The following is a 17,992-nucleotide window of genomic DNA, read 5'->3' as shown; positions in this document are numbered from 1 at the left end:
AAGACTACAGAGACGACAACGACTACAACGAATACAGAGACCACAACGACTACAAAGACGACATAGACTACAGAGACGACAAAGACTACAGAGACTACACTGACTACAAAGACTACAGAGACTACAACAACTACAGACTACAGAGACTACAGAGACTATAGGCAAACGAGTACCAGGTTGTGTGTCAGGCTGCATTTTGAAATGCACATCACAAGAAGGACTGTGACTGACTGTGATCAGTTATTTTTATTTCGTTTTATTGCTAAGGGCTTCATAAAAGTATGCCAACCTAAGACCTCTCCTAGGAGTTAGTCTCCTATATCCAGAGTGCCCTTCAAATGTTATTTTAATCAATGAACAAAGAATTGCTTTGATTTCTTCCTAAATACTAAACAGAAGAAAAGTTAAAGGAGGATATCTAATGACTGCCAGACTTGAAAACAGGATAGACAAAGATTTGCACACAGAGCAGTGCCCGTGCCAAGTTAAATCCATATTTAAATCCTCTACTCGACAGACACTGCATGTAAATGAACATTCTTTGGCATAGGTTTATGCAGTGGGGGCACGCCAGAGAGCAAAATCCCACTCTAGTCAAACTGAAGCATTCATATCTGCATAATGTCTTTGTCTATTTCCTGTTCAATTCTATAATTGAGAACTAGGGTTCTGAAATAATTAGAAGAGGGTCTTTGCCACACACACATGCACAGCTGACAATGTGGCTGTCAATGCAGTGCAGTATGATTCCATGTTAAGTGTGTGACCAGTGTGTGACCAGTGTGCTGGGTTGCGGAGTAGAGTGGATATATGATGGAGTTTGTTCCAGAGCAGAGCAGAGCTGCCACAGATGGGGCTGACAGGTCTGCGTGCCGTACCTCTGAAGCCTCTCTGTTCCCAGCAGCAGGACATGGGCGCCCTGTTCCATAAAACCTGTTACACATGAAACGTGATGAAAGTGATGAATGGTAGGTGAATATGGACTGTATTAAGAGCAGATGAGACCTGGATGAAATACAGACAGGTGGAATTGATCTTATAATACATTTGTCAGGCTACAGTAATAGTATGGCTCTGTCTTTTATCTGCTTAACTGTTGGTGTGTGTGTGACCTCAGCTACTGTAGCAGTGTCTCATGACGTTGGTTGTCAGTGATTTGGTGGATGGTTAAATGGAGTGGCTGACTCATAACAGTAGAAACCACAGAGAGACGGTTCCTTCCTTCCAAGCCAAATGGAACCGATCCGAGTCCCTGGGCCACTTTCTTTCAAACCTTGTTGTCTGTTAGCTTAGAATTGACATCACAGATGTGCATTTAGATATTTCTTCCAGAGATATTAGTCATGCATTCCACATTAGAAATATAAGACAAAAAAACCTAATTACTCCTCAGAGAAGGACTTCTGTGTGCTGTAGATATAAAAACCCATGTCCTTTTCCCTAACGTTTCACCTATCAATAGCAGCCATGTTTACCTTCATCAGATTCGATTGAGTGTTTCGCTAGAGAACAAAAATACTCCTGAAGAAACGGCTTAGCACAGAAGAATCAAAAACGACATCTGTGCAAATACCACTGGTGTTTACATTCATAATATAACCAGCACGTTCACACATTTATATTAGTTTGTTAACCTCCTCCGTCTCATGTTGCTATTCCGTAGATGACTATTTTAGCATTATCTCCTCATTTGAAGACAACTCTACCGCTCTATGTTTGTCTCAATCAGTGTGAAGCATAGTGATATTGTGTTGTCCCTGGCTGGTGTAGCTATATCTGTAGTCGTGTGTAGAGAGAGGACCCTGGAGCCCCAGGCAGGAGCTGGCAGTCAGGACAGAGACTAGAGACTGGAGCTGGTGACAACTAATGCCCTAAAGAGCCAAGCAGGGTTGCACTACAGTCAGAGCCAAGTGCTACAGCTAGTGTGGAGTACAGCGTTTCCCCCTTTTGGAATGTTATATTATTATGTGTAGTGTTAACATGTTATTTCACTTTTGAAAAGTGTATTACTGTGTATTGCTAGAGTATGCCAATGAATGTGCCATGAGTTGAGTTGAGTTGAATTGACTGCTGCACTCTGTGCAGTTCTGCCAGCCTCACATTGGCTGGCCTCTACATTGTCTTTGGCACGGGGTCTAGCCCGCACATTGTGATTGTGTGATGTTGGCCTAGCTCTTTTTCACTGTGGAAAAGTCTACTTCTCCCCTCGCTAAAGGGCCTGTTTGTTCTACTCATGCAAATGCAGATAGCTGGTGTTTAGTGTGTGCCCAGCCATGCGGTCAAGTGGCACGGTTCAGGCAACCGAAGACTTATGGTTTTTTGTCACTAACATGTAGAAATTTTAAACAAATTAAAGTGGATTACAGGCCCTCTGAGAGTCTGTGTTATGGTTTAAAGGTTTGTTTACTCCCTGCAATAGCTAGATTTGATTCATTGTATATACAATTCCTTGAAATCTGATCTGTTATATTTGAGGGTGAAATCAAATGAATGGTATTGCAGTTTTCTGAAGCAGGGTGAAATGACAAAGGGAACAATCAATAACTTGCAAAATGTTGATGTTACTCCCCCTCCTGCAATTATGTTACCTACAAAACAATATTGGCTCAAACAGCGTGAAGAATCTCAGAATCGTATCTCTTTACTGAGCAGGCCCCATAAATGTAATTTCGAAGGTCAGATATTATATTTGTTCATCACATAGCAGATGTTGAATTCATGCAATTGTGTCAACTTTATTGATTTATTTGTTTATCTATTATTTTATTTTGCTGTCTTTGGAAACATGGTGTTTTTTAAAATGAGTTTTATGAAGTTTCAGTGCTCAGCTGTTTTGACAGGGCTGGACTATACATCACTGCCAAATCATCCAGCTCTAGTGCTCTGAAGCACATTTTGAGCATGCACACATGCTAAGGAGTGCACATTTTTTTGTCCATGATTTATGTAAACCAAAATAAATGACGTTGTGAAAATGTGCCTGGCACTCGTAAAGCAGCACAGCCTTGGAATAGAGGTATAACAGATTAGTCACTTTCTTCTACTCTTGCTCTGTCGTCTGTCCTCCTGCCAAGAGACTGGCAGCATGCTCGCTCGCCCAGGGACAGACATGACTGTAGATGCACTGTTATGTATTTTGTTAAACTAGGCCCCTGGAGAACTGAGAGGCCGTTGCTATGAGACATTAGACGTGTGAAATATCTCTGCCCTGTTTGATTAACTGCAGCCTTCGCCTTTGATTCAAGAGAGATCATAAAGAAATGTGAAAAACAATCACTTTTGGATAGCAATGCAACTTTGCAATTCATTTGTTATATCACATTTTGAATAGTGTTTATGTCTAATTCAGTTCCTCTAGGGGTACACTGGTTCCTTTCCTGTGCTGTATGGCCCCTCTCTTTCTGTGTTTGTTTATATGTGTAACCTGTCACTCCAGCTCTGTCTAACTGTTAAATGTCTGTGTGTGTTCTTGTGTGTGAGTGTGAGATTAGAGAGAGTCTGTTTGTGTGTGTGTGTGTGTGTGTGTGTGTGTGTGTGTGTGTGTGTGTGTGTGTGTGTGTGTGTGTGTGTGTGTGTGTGTGTGTGTGTGTGTGTGTGTGTGTGTGTGTGTGTGTGTGTGTGTGTGTGTGTATATGTTGGTGAGGAGTCTGAGGACACGGTGCTGATGGAGTTGTGCATCTCTTCTTCTGACAGGTATGGATGAGAGGCCGAGCCAGGCAGCATCCTCCTGGGCCCCAGGTGGCCAGTCGTCCAGTCCCTCCTACGAGTCCTCCAGGGTAAGAACACCGGCCCACTCACTCTCCGTGCACTCCCTCACCTCACTCCTCTGTCTCCCTCTGCCTGGCCTTTCTGCACCACATCATTTAACACTCATTACATCAACGTTTTACATTCACAGCTCACTGCAGAGGCAGGGAGGGAGAGAGCACCAGTCATGTTGTGTGACCTGTAATTGGCATAATTTTATTTTCCAGTATGACCACATTGCATGGCACCAATATCCTCTTAAGTGATGGGTTTAAATATGTTGTCATTTGCATTGGATTATTTGCGCTAAGCTGAAATATTAAGCATTTGTCAGGGGAAGCTGATTAATGTTGTGAGCTTTGGAACATTATGGCTACATTGTGGAATTTCTGAATTGGGGAAATTACTCCACCATTTGTAGATCTGTGCCAATATTAGGATTTAAGGTGCAAACTATATTTATGGTAGTGGACATCAATGGAAATATTGTTTGTTTTGGTTGATTGAAATTATAACTGTGACTAATGTTTATTTTAGGTTATGAATATTCCTTAGAAATGATTTCAGTACCACCAACGAGGGATTAATTAATACTTTCCATTAGGATTTCCAGACTCATATGAAATATTTTGGCAGTAATTCAAATGTTATTTCAGATACATGGTCAGTTGCGTTGAATTTATCATGCATCATGCAAAAAGATAAAAAATAGAATGATGCATGACATGAAATCATACCGGTTCGTATGGCATTTCTGTTCAAAGTGTGAATATATATTCTGTGTCTCTGTATTGTTGTTTGTCTCCTACACCATGGTGGTTCTGGGTGCCCTGTATGAATTTCATTTAACGTCAATCTCTTGTCACTTTCCATCAGAAATCAGTTAAATGTCAGGTCTGCTCGGCCCGCATTACCTTGTTTATTTTCCAATGCCCTTCCCGAATGAACCTCTACAGGCTATGGTTCCATCGGCTGCCTGATCCGAATTATAAGATGGAGACGTTTGAGATATCTTTGCTTTAGGTGCATATAAATCAGCGTTTCTGACATTGCAAGGGACGGGCATCAGTAAGCAGACAGCTGTTTGTGCCTCCATACTGCACATATGCACTCAAACATGCAAAAACACACACTTCCACATACATTCACACATTCCTTCACACATACATTCACACAGATACGCACGGATGCACACACATATATCAGAGAGCCAGAGAGATGGGGTTGTTTGTCCAGGTTTTACAGGTGTTTTATCAACGTGATTACTCATGTAGGCCAGAGAAGAAGACTTGCTCTGAAATAACCATTCTCATAATAGGGGATGGTATTTCTTCTAGTTTCTCTGCACAGCAAATTGCATGGTCTTCTTAATTTACACCTTATACCAAACCATTTCTTTTGTTATTGGCAGCGCATGCTATTTGGGATATTTTGTAGACATAATTGAGAGTGAGTATGGACACCAAATTGATGGTGAAAGGCAATGTACCGACTATACACTGCCTGGTGTCCAGCCTGTCAAAGGTTCATCCGGATGACTTTGACCAAAGAGAATGGAGCCAATCTCTTTAATCCCCAGGCACATTTGATCTCTGCCTGCACCAGTACATCTGTCCATTCATCACTCTGTCTGTCCATACAGACCACGGTGTGCTATGTCTTTGTGCCTCTGCTCCCCCACACTCCTGCGCCATATTCACGTTGAAGCAGTGTACCTAAAATGCAGTTACAATGTTCACTAGCAATGTGCTGAGTGCACAGATAAATAGCCTGCAGCAGCACACATGCACAGATACTCTCTAGGTGTTGAGTACTACTTCGTTCTTATCCAGTGGTATTTATAGCACAATGGTGCTTATTCCCAAATAAGAGGAAGGACATCCTCTGATTTTGAGATGTGGTTTAGATCTTCATCTGAGATTTGATTTGGAAAGACAGGGAGTATTAGGTCAAACAGTGTCACGACTTCCGCCGAAGTCGGTTCCTCTCCTTGTTCGGGAGGCGTTCGGCGGTCAACGTCACCGGTCTTCTAGCCATCGCCGATCCACCTTTCATTTTCCATTTGTTTTGTCTTGTTTTCCCACACACCTGGTTTTCATTCCCTCATTACTTGTCGTGTATATAACCCTCTGTTCCCCCCCATGTCTGTGTGTGAAATTGTTTATTGTCAGGTTGATACGCTTCCGTTTTTTTTTTTGTACCCGTGCTTTGTGGCAGCTGGTACTTTGTACTTGGTTGTGTGTACTTTGTGCTGCCTCACTTGTTCTTTGGGCATTTGTTTTTGTGACGCGGTTGCGTCCTGTTTTAATAATTGCCTAAGTAAAGTGCTTTGTCCACTCATCTCTGCTCTCCTGCGCCTGACTTCGATGCACCAGCTACACCCACCCCTTGACAAGCAGTGTGTTTCTAGCCATAGAGCTGAAGCCCAGTCGGAAGACAGGGAGGAGTCTAGGAACAGAACCCTTTAAATCCATTAAACAGTAGACAAGCACTTATCTACAGTTCAGCTTTTGTCTCAAAAATCGTATTTCCATAATTCTCATTGTAATGTTTCATCAATTGTGTTCAGCAACTCATACTAAGCAACGTTTCCCAGAAGAAACGCTTTTCGGAAAAGCGCGTTTCTGTTATTCAAAGAGTTCAGTGTAGTGTGTCTGTCCGAGCGGGGCCTGCTTGGGTGCTTCAAGATAGCAGTGTATGATTAGTGGACTGTGAACAGACTCCAGCCCTCCTTGCTCACCTTGGCTTCCAGCCAGCCAACGTATCATGGGCAGTTGTGGCTGCAGGCCAGCCGCCTGACAGCCGGGGCTGTGCCCACCGCCAACGCAGGAGGCCCTGCAGCCCGCACACCCCAGCCCTGCCGCGACACTCACCCCGCACACGTCCATCACGCCCGTATCATGCCTCCCCAAGCCGCTGCGGCGCAGCCACACATTCACCTGGGACGCCACACTCCATCTAGGAGATGACTTTTTAAACGCTGTGGCGAGGGATAGGGGCAAGGCAGGAGCTGTGGCCTGCATGCTTAAGTAGTGATTTGACAGTTATGTAGCCGGCGGTAACTGGCCCCGTTGGTCGCAGTGACAGCATGTGTTAGTGTCTGGGCCGACGTAGCCGAGCGGTGTTTGTAAATGATGAGGGTTCTGTGATTGATGATCTAATGGTCCCAGAGGAGCAGACACAGGGTGGGCTGGGTAGTGTGATCTCACCCTGACCATTATCCCCTCTGCCTTTCTTCTCTCTGGTCCTCCCTACCTGCCCCTCCTCGCTGGCCTTTTCCAGCTCTGTGGCAGCTGTCTCCACCAGGGAAGAAAAGACCAGGATGAAATAGAGGACTGAGATGTCCAGATTAAGTTGTTCATTACTTACTACTCTTTGTTTTATTTGGTGAAATGTCAGTTGAAACACACCTGGGAGATTTGATTTGTAGTGCAGGAGAGGTTTGTATGGGTTGTTGTTGCCTGCCTGTGTGTGTGTGTGTGTGTGTGTGTGTGTGTGTGTGTGTGTGTGTGTGTGTGTGTGTGTGTGTGTGTGTGTGTGTGTGTGTGTGTGTGTGTGTGTGTGTGTTTGTGTGTTTGTGTGTGTGTTTCGGAGCTTCTCACAGGGGTGGTGTTATTAGTGAGTCCGTTCATGGCGTGATTAACGGGGAGCGCGGCCTGGCAGGAACACAATGGGGAATCTCTGTGGATTCCCTCGACACAGCACAACACTCCACTGCCTTTGAAATTACTCCATCACCGTCTGCTCACAAAAAAGATGGATAACAAGATTTACTTTTTTTACTGTATGTTGAATGCAGAGGGTACTAGTTGGGGGAAAAAAGCTCTATAGAAATTCTCGTCCAGTGCTGCTCGGTCCCTCCGGTGGGAGTTAATGTAGTTTGGAAGGACGCATTTGACTGGAGCGCAGGAGGATTTTCACAGGGCCTGGGATTAGCACTGCTACAGAGTATATTTTATTGCAGGGGACCCTGAGTTTTCAAAGACCATACTGTGACCGATATTTAGACCTAAGCTCCTGAAGCTGATAACTGTCATGAAAGGCTGCAGGAGAAAAAGGCACATTTTTAAGCTGCAGGTTCCTTGGTCGGATGGAGGGCGGCAGTTTTTCCCGTCATAGGATATAATACCCTGTTATTAAATGTTTTACATTAAAATCATTATTGTCACAGTATATAGAGGTTTTTAATTATCGTAAGTAAGTAAGATTTGTTTTCATTAAAGAAAACAAAGCCGCATGTGTTGCGTTTAGTGAAAATGTTGCTTGGCACACTTTCTAGGTGGTGTATTTAGCTAAATAAATACACCACCTAGAAAGTTTTTATAGGGGAAACATTTTAAAACTGATCTTGGAAATGGGTTTTGCGTTTTATGAGAGGTTTGCTAGAATCTCTTGGACTGGTTCATGACCGCCTCTTGTAGGGCATTGGAAGATAAATCCCTGCAACTACGCCTTAGAATTGACACAAGTCACTGATGCTGTTATGTATCCATTTGGACTAAGGGTTTTTCCTAATTGTTTTCATCCATATGTGAATGTGCTTGTTTGTGCATCATGCATGTTCTGATCCATGTAATGTATGTACAATTAACATGTCAACATGTCTTCTCTCAAAAAGCCCAGTGCCTCTTCAGATCCACAGAATTACATGTGCATCGTTAACCTTGTATTTTCAAATCCTGAAACATGTGGCATATGCGTTGACAGGCTGATCAGAGTTCTGTTTACTGCTTTTACAATCAGTCAGAGATTAAAAAAGTCATTTTTAATGACGGAAAGGAGAAAAATGTACAGTTTCAGGGGACAGTTGACCAATTGTGCTCTCCTTCCTCAGTAATTAGTGTACTGTCATAGCACTCAATTAGCCAAGCAGCCTAATAATGTGTTTAATACTCTGATCTCTCCCCCCCAGGGTTTGGCAGACAGCCCTCATTATGGTGATCACATGAGTGGCAGTCGATTAGTGTCCCATGAAGGATTGTCCCAGACACCTTTTATGAACTCCAGCATAATGGGTAAGTAGGTGCTTCTCAACGCCTCACCCCTCACATGCCCAAAGGTCTCAGAGATCCATTTTATTTAAAAAAAAATCCCTTTAGCCCAGTGTGGACAAGGCATGTCACGCATCTGGATGTGGCAGCCCCCACAGCCCCGCTAGGTCGGGTGTTTTTCCACTTCCTCTCCCCTCCTCTCCTCTCACTCTCTCCTTACTTCACCCTCTCTCTCCCTCTCTCCTCCTGTGGTGACCGTCTTCAGAAGTTGACCCTCCCCCAGGGTGGAAGTCACGCCATCAGTACAGTTTTCCATCACAAAAGACTGTCTTCTAGCTATCAGAAAAGCCACCGGCAACTTCCAGTGGCAGGGGAGGTGGTGTCTAAGGAAGGGGGGTTAACCAAGCAGATGTGCCAGAGACCATTTCATACAAAAACAGCCCACCATCACCATTGTGGGATATCATTTAGGATTTCTAATAGATGCTTGAATGGCAGGTGATCTGTGATGGTTTATGCAAACTTAGCGTTTGGGTTTGTTAAATCATGCGTAGCCTGATTGTGCTGCTCTGATGTTGCACCACCACCTCCATTTGTCTGCTAGCAGCAGCAGTATGATAATTCCCTTCCAAATAAAAGCCTTTATTTTGAAGCCAGTAGTGACTCCATTCAGATTGGGATGCTTTTGGAGATTTACGAGATTGAATTTACTGTGTTTACGGTCCTTTGCCATCCCAGTATATAATCACTGTTGAGTATGAACAGATAAGAATGATGATCACTGGTTAAAAAAATCCCCATCATAAAACTATATTATAGATTTATCAAACCTAAGTGGTGGGTTAGAATTTCTAAAGGTTATTTATTCCCCCTGATGTGATAACTACATTCTAACAATTAAAAGCTATATATTACACTGGCCTTTCTCCTGGAGTCATTGTGATGTGTTAGCACATGACAGTTTTATGGGCAACTGAATCCCCGGCTCATTGTAAGATTGCCCTGGAGACTGGTTGCCATGCAAGGTGGATAGTTTACGGATGGGTGCTGGTGCAGGAGACGACTGAAAACGAAATGTTATCTTTGTGGCGATTGATCACAGGATGCATTTGGGTAGGTGGGCTCCTCTCTGTTCTCCGGCTCTGGCTGTAATTATGCTTATAAGTGGCACAATATGGAAATGATCTGCTGCAATGATGTGTCAGGGCATTAGACAATCTGATTGTGGGCCTAAATTGCCTGTGCTTATCAGAGGCTGGGATTAGAAGATGAGCCTGGTCTTCAATACAATTGAATTTCAGCAGTAATATCTGAGATTTACATGGAATTACCTAGTTTGGAGCGACCTTATTAAATCAAGCCTGAAAGGTTATTCCTCACAAATGAAAGAGGTGGAACAAGCATGCAGGGACGTTATACAATTATGCATTACAACTATACACGCAGCATTTCCAAGGGAACCCTCTGGTTGTACAGTACTACGTGACCCATTTTTGTTTGATCTTACCATTGGAGTTTTACAACCGAGCCATGGTCATCTAAATGGATTATCTTAATCCAAATCTCAATTCTGCAGTTTCCTTCGACAAACATTTGGAAGATGTAGACCCTTTGTTTAGATACCTCAGTGTATGTGGTTACTCAAGACATTTAAAAGAAGATAACATGTTTTGAAGGATTGGAAGCATGACACATTTACTGAGCTGTATTTTTGGTATTCTATTTGGTATTGTATAAGAATGGATATTGTTCTGATTTGAGTGTTTATATTATTTAAGTGTGCCTTGCTTTACTGATAGCTCTGCAGATGGAAAGGAACAATGGTCTTCCTTACTCACTGCTTTGTGTGTGTGTTCAGACCCATACAGTCATTGGCTTCGACAGACCTGACTCACAATGACCAGGAAATCTAATTTGCAATGCTTTTGAACAACATCTAAATCAGCTTTAGTTTAGATAAGAAATCTTACCTCCTAAGACGTACTTAGTCAAAGAAAAGCCAGCAAGCCATTGTCCTGATTGTATTGTGTGTGTGCATGTTTTTTTCTTTGTATTTTATTTCATGGTTTGTAAATGGAACAGAGACGGTTGGCTCAGAACTGACTACATCATTCAACCAAAGAGAAGTATGACATGTTGAAAGCAGCTTGGGGTTATTTGAGGTCAGCTATTGTGTATGATAATCAACATGTTACAGTTGTTAGTGCCCAACAGATGGCTGGCAATGACTGTTTATTTGACATTATATTTTAATGACAGTTACCAGCAGAATATGCTGCATGATTTGAATAATGGAGGCTCATTCTAGAGGTCATCTTTGGTTCATTGGGGCTTTGTATTTGTACAGCTTGGGAATAGTAGAATAACAAATGAATAGTAAACTGTGTTGTAAATATAAATTCAATGAAGCTATTCGTGTGTAGCTACATGTATGGGAACAGAAGTACCCAATGTCTTTCAGGAATCAGATATGAATCTACATAAATAGATTATGATCAGAATTACCCCCTCTTGCCTCATGTGATGGCTTTACTGTCTGTCCCTCACGAGTAAAGCCTGTGGGTTGGAGGGTGAGGAATGTGGATTAGGATGAGGAGAAGGGCAGGGTGTCGTGTGAGCTCCCTGTGATGGCATCAGCAGCCTCTCTTGGGGCTAACGCAGTGCCTGTGTCAGAGCGGGTCAGGCGGTCAGCCCCCCCTCCAATCCTCTTACAGCACGACGACACATCCTGCTCAGCATGCTACACTATCCATACATACAGTAGTGCAGTATCAGCTCACTGTCTCGCTCAGAAGGCCATGTAGATTCCTCTGACTCAATCACTGACTGTGTAGATGACGAGGTGGTGATCAACACGGACATGCTGCTCATTGTCTTTCCTTGTTTGTATGTATGCAAATGCTGCTCCTTGACAAAATCCAGTAAACAGTAAATAATGGTAAGCGGCAAACAAAATGGGAAAGGATGGAGCGAGTATTATAATGGAACGACTTGTTCAATCCCATCCAGTGTTACAAATGCAATATTCTTAGTATTTATAACTCCCACTGAGGATCTAGATGTATTAAATAAGTATATCTCTGCTCCCTTTTCCCTCCTATTCTTCTGTTCACTCTATATTCCATGTACGGAATCCTAGAACAAGTTCTAGAAGCTCTAAGGTAAAAGATGATTATGGCCTATGTCTAGCCCTCCTTGCCCTGTCTCTCTCCTGGCTGTGGATGTGTCCTATATACCAGTGTTTCTCTGAGGGAGGAGTGGAGGGTGTTGTATAACGCTGACTGTGAGTAGTTGTTTGAGGCAATATTTAATAAGCACTAATCCAGCTTTAGATTAAATAGAAATATGCATGCAGATAGGGAATCCTGCCTCTTCAGCGGGTGTTGTATTTACTGGTCAAACAGATTATGATCACAAAGAGAAATTGGTTTAGTCTTTTGTTGATATTCAAGACACAAACAGTAACAGTTGGCAAGGCAAAACACACATGTTTTGGCTTTGGGTCATATAATATGTATCACTTGAAATATAGTCTTATAATTAAGCAGATTCAATTGTATTATTGGGATGGGGAAATCTTTCTGCTTTAATATGAAGATAAATCAGAAGAAAGATCTGGGCTTGTTACTGAGGTTTCTCATTTACAGTGCCTTCAGAAAGTAATTTAGTTGTTTGGGCATGATTTAGAAAGACTGCCTCAAGGCTTAAAAATAATTTTGTAACCTGTCTCCTCCCCTTCATGTACACTGATTGAAGTAGATTTACCAAGTGACATCAATAAGGGATCATAGCTTTCACCTGGATTCACCTGGTCAGTCATGGATGTCATGAAAAGAGCAGGTGTTCCTAATGTGTTGTGCACTCAGTGTATCAAAGGAAGGGTATAAAACAATTTCTAGAGTGTTGAAAGTTTCGAAGAGCACAGTGGTCTCCATCATTGGGAAATTGACAAAATATGGAACTACCCACTCTGCCTAGAGCTGGCTGCCCGACCAAACCTTGGTCAGGGAGGTGACCAAGAACCCAATGACCACTCTGACAGAACTACAGAGTTTCTTGGCTGAGATGGGAGAACCTGCCTCAGTCTCTACAGCACTTCACCAATCTGACGGAAGCCACTCCTGAGAAAAATGACAGAACACCTGGAGTTTGCAAAAGGGACGTAAAAGACTCTGAGATCATAAGGCAAAAGATTCGGTGGTCTGATGAGACAAGCATTTAACTCTTTGGCCTGAATGCAAAGCGCTATGTCTGAAGAAAACCACACACAGCTCATCACCCGTCTAACATCATCCCTACCTTGAAGCATGGTGGTGGCAGTCCCCACCTGAGACTGGTAAGGATAGAGAGAATAATGAATGGAGGCAAATACAGGCAAATCCTTGATGAGAATCTGCTTCAGAGTGCAAATGACCTTAGACTGGTGTGAATATTTACATTCCAACAGGACAATGACCCCAAGCATACAGCCAGAGCAACGCTGGAATGGCTTCAGAACAAGAATGTGAAAGAACTTGAGTAGCCCAGCTGAAGCCCAGACTTGAATAACCTTGATAATCTGTGAAAAGACTTGAAGATTGCTGTTCCCCGCCACTCCCCATCTAACTTAACAGCGCTTGAGAAAATCTGCAAGGAAGAATGGGAGAAAATGCCCAAATCCAGATGTTCAAAGCTGATAGAGACATACCCAAGACGACTCATAACGCTGTAATTGCTGCCAAAGGTGCTTCTACAAAGTATTGACTCAGGGGTGTGAATACTTATGTAAATTAGATATTTATTTATTTCATTTTCAGTAAAGTTGCAAAAATGTTCAAAAAACATGTTTTCACATTGACATTATGGGGTATTGTGTGTAGATGGGTGAGAAAAATTATCAATTTAATCCATTTTGAATTCAGGCTGTAACACAACAAAATGTGGAATAAGTCAAGGGGTATGAATACTTTCTGAAGGCACTGTAACCCTGAGATTTCCCAGTAGTGTCACCATGCATTCTGGGTCAGCTTGTGGTCCACACCTCTGCATATGTGTATATACACTGATAGTACAAAACATTAAAAACACCTGCACTTTCTATGACATATACTGACCAGATGAATCCCGGTTAACACTATGATTCCTTATTGATGTCACTTGTTAAATCCACTAAAATCAATGTAGATGAAGGGGAGGAGACAGGTTAAATAATGATTTTTAAGCCTTGAGACAATTGAGACATGGATTGTGTTTGTGTGTCATTCGTAGAGTGAATGGGCGAGACAAAAGATTTAAGTGCCTTTGAACAGGTTATGGTGGTAGGTGCCAGACGCACCGGTTTGTATCAAGAACTGCAACTCTGCTGGGTTTTTCACATTCAACAGTTTCCTGTGTGTATCAAGAATGGTCCACCACCCAAAGGACGTCCAGCCAACTTGACACAACTGTGGGAAACATTGGAGTCAACATGGGCCAGCATCCCTGTGGAACGCTTTCGGGACTTTGTAGAGTCCATGCCCCGACAAACTGAGGCTGTTCTGAGGGCAAAAGGAGGTGGTGCAACTCAATAGTAGGAAGGTGTTCTTAATGTACATATGAGTGGTTCTATATCTTCAATATGTCCATTTAACAACGGCACATGGAGAATTCTCCTGGCCCTGTAATGTTGTTTCATTTTTCAGAGTTGCCAGACATATGGTGAACGATAGCTATACTTGTATCTGCTCCTGCAGTGAGAGCATGACAGGACTCATTGAGTTGTATTTCCTGAGAGCCCTATGCTGGTTCATTGGGATGACTATATGAGTACCAGATTTGGATCTTATTTCCTGCTGAGTTTCATCTCTTACTGTAGAATGGAGAGGAAACGTTTAACAATCTGATGCAATTTGAACAATTAGTACAGATGATAAGATATAAATAGACTAGCAGCAGTTTGATTACCATTTTTTGTTATGCCTCTTCTGTTGAGTAGAAACACAGAGCCTATTCACCCACCTAGGTGAGGAGAAAAGGTGTTGAGGGTTACTGTACGCTGCTTCAGGTGCCAGTTTAAATAAGTCCTCCACTGATTTCTCACTTCTTTTGACTTTGAGCTTCTTCATTCACCTTGGGTGAGTTCTATTAAAAAAAAAATTGGCTGTGTTTGGTCTTTTTCTTCAGTTTGGCATAGACAAGGCCTATATGTACCATTAAAGACAGAGGCTAGGAAGAGCTATTGACTTTCAGCCTGGCTCTTAGATGGCATTTGGAAATCACTGCTTAATTTCACAAGACAGGATTTATTCCGTGAGTCACGTTGATGGCTCTGCGTCAAAGAAGAAGAGAAAGAAGGGGAAATGTCCTACAAGGACATCCAGAAACATGAAACATCGTTGCTGTCTTTTGATCACTTTTCTCTTTTTTTGCAGCAAAAAATCTGTTGCAACCTTCCTCTTGACAGTTGGGGTAGGTTTGGTGACCATGTGGAGTAGGTTTGGTGACCATTTGCGGTAGGTTTGGTGACCATTTGGAGTAGGTTTGGTGACCATTTGGAGTAGGTTTGGTGACCATTTGGAGTAGGTTTGGTGACCATTTGGAGTAGGTTTGGTAACCATTTGGAATAAGTTTGGTGACCATTGTTTGCTGAGTGTGTTGAAAGTGATTTAATGAGAGTTTGAGAATGAGAGTTAGTGTGTGTGTGTGTATAGAGTACGTATGTAGAGTACGTATGTATACAGTACCAGTCAAAAGTTTGGACACACCTACTCATTCAAGGGATTTTCTTTATTGTTACCAATTGTAGAATAAAAGTGAAGACATCAAATATATGAAATAACACATATGGAATCATGTTGTAACGGAAAAAGTGTTAAACAAATCAAAATAGATTCTTAAAAGTAGCCACCCTTTGCGTTTATGACAGCTTTGCACACTCTTGGCATTCTCTCAACCAGCTTCATGAGGAATATTTTTTGAACAGTCTTGAAGGAGTTCCCACATATGCTGAGCACTTGTTGGCTGCTTTTCCTTCACTCTGCGGTCCAACTCATCCAAAACCATTTCAATTGGGTTGAGGTCGGGTGATTGTGGAGGTCAGGTCATCTGATGCAGCACTCCATCACTCTCCTTCTTGGTCAAATAGCCCTTACACATCCTGGAGGTGTGTTTTGGGTCTTGTCCTGTGGATAAACAAATGATAGTCCCACTAAGCGCAAACCAGATGGGATGGCGTATAGCTGCAGAATGCTGTGCTGGGTAAGTGTGCCTTGAATTCTAAATAAATCACAGACAGTGTCACCAGCAAAGCACCCCCACACCATCACACCTCCTCCTCCATGCTTCACGGTGGGAACCACACATGGAGAGATCATCCGTTCACCTACCCTGCCTCTCACAAAGACACGGCGGTTGGAACCAAAAATCTCACATTTGGACTCATCAGACCAAAGGACAAATTTCCACCGGTCTAATGTCCATTGCTCGTCTCTCTAGGTCCAAGCAAGTCTCTTCTTCTTATTGGTGTCCTTTAGTAGTGGTTTCTTTGCAGCAATTCGACCATGAAGGCCTGGTTCATGCAGTCTCCTCTGAACAGTTGATGTTGAGATGTGTCTGTTACTTGATCTCTGTGAAGCATTTATTTGGGCTGCAATTTCTGAGGCTGGTAACTTATCCTCTGCAGCAGAGGTAACTCTGGGTCTTCCTTTCCTGTGGTGTTCCTCATGAGAGCCAGTTTCATCATAGTGCTTGATGGTTTTTATGACTGCACTTGAAGAAACTTTGACTGACCTTCATGTCTTAAAGTAATGATGGACTGTAATTTCTCTTTGTTTATTTGAGCTGTTCTTGCCATAATATGGACTTGGTCTTTTGCCAAATAGGGCTATCTTCTGTATACCACCCCTACCTTGTCACAATGCAACTGATTGGCTCAAACGCATTCAGAAGATAATAAATTCCACAAATGAACTTTTAACAAGGCGTACCTGTTAATTGAAATGCATTCTAGGTTACTATCTCATTAAGGCGGTTGAGAGAATGCCAAAAGTGTGCAAAGCTGTCACCAAGTCAAAGGGTGGCTACTTTGAAGAATCTCAAATATAAAATATATTTTGATTTGTTTAACACTTTTTTGGTTACCACATAATTCCATATGAGTTATTTCATAGTTTTGGTGTCTTCACTATTATTCTACAATGTAGAAAATAGTAAAAATAAAGAATGAGTAGGTGTGTTCAAACTTTTGACTGTTACTGTATGTGTGTGTGTTCAGCCATGTGACTGTGTCTGTATTAATAACTCTGCTGAGCTGCTACGATACACCCTCACGTTTCTCCAGCGCACCTCATACGCTCTGTGTGTAGTACTATTAAAACAAATCTGATTAATATAACTAGCTCACCACACACATCCAGGCCTTCTGTCATTAGACTTGATTTGGTGGGCTAATGGTATTTCCAAGTTACATCATGTCTACAGTGGCATGGGACTGTATTTTGCCTGAGTCACCCATGATGATCTCAGAGGTGTGTGTTGTGTTGCCTTCCAGTTGTTGAACACCATCCTAGCGATTACTGTGAAAATTCCCCTAACTAACCTGTTTAACCACTGCTAATATTTCCAGGCAGATTAAATCTACTAGGTGGCAGTTAATGGAGCAGCGGAGGCTGTGGCCTGGGCCCCAGAGACAGACTGGAGACCCCTAGATGGGGACAGACAGTCTCTGCCCTACTCTGTGGTCTGTGCTCCCACCAGCCCAGAGCCCAGGGCCCGTATCCACAAAGCGTCTCGAAGTAGGAGTGCTGATCTAGGATCAGATTAGCCTTTTAGATCATGATGAATAAGATTATATGAACATATCCTAGATCAGCATTCCTACTCTGAGATGCTTTGTTAATATGGGCCCAGCTCCTCTCTCTGCCTGTTCCTCTAGAGACAGTGGTTACTGGGGTTTCCATCTGATACCACTGGGACCGTCACCAAGTACGTTGGACTCCTAACCCTAATTGATCTGTAACAGATGAAAAATACTTTTTTTTCATAGAAAGTGTTTTCTCTATGTCGATTCATTTTTTTTCCTTCATATAATTCCCTGGAGGTAAGTGCTTTTTAGTTTTCAGACCAGAATATGTGGAGACTAGGTTCCACAGTCTCCTTTATTGAAAATGTGAGGCCTTCTCCATAGCTACACAACATAAAAAGCAGCCAGGCCTTGGACCAGTCTTAAAGTCTGTGTATATGCTCAGGAAAAGTCCAGACTGACATGCTTTTGCTGTTGATAGATGGACGAGAGGAGA

General features: G+C 42.6%; 1 protein-coding gene across 2 annotated transcripts in view; it reads left to right on the top strand.

Annotated features, from left to right (window-relative positions):
* LOC120047305 (transcription factor 12-like) overlaps window positions 1-17,992 on the top strand; it is a 95,344-nt gene that overhangs the window by 17,953 nt on the left and 59,399 nt on the right. For both annotated transcript variants that reach the window (XM_038992839.1, XM_038992831.1), the window contains exons 4-5: window positions 3,694-3,776; window positions 8,660-8,762. In XM_038992839.1, the coding sequence (XP_038848767.1) occupies window positions 3,694-3,776; window positions 8,660-8,762 (186 nt within the window). The remainder of the gene's footprint in view (window positions 1-3,693; window positions 3,777-8,659; window positions 8,763-17,992) is intronic.

This window comes from Salvelinus namaycush, chromosome 1 (assembly GCF_016432855.1).
Source record: "Salvelinus namaycush isolate Seneca chromosome 1, SaNama_1.0, whole genome shotgun sequence".
NCBI lineage: Eukaryota > Metazoa > Chordata > Actinopteri > Salmoniformes > Salmonidae > Salvelinus > Salvelinus namaycush.
This window is presented reverse-complemented; position numbering and strand designations above follow the sequence as displayed.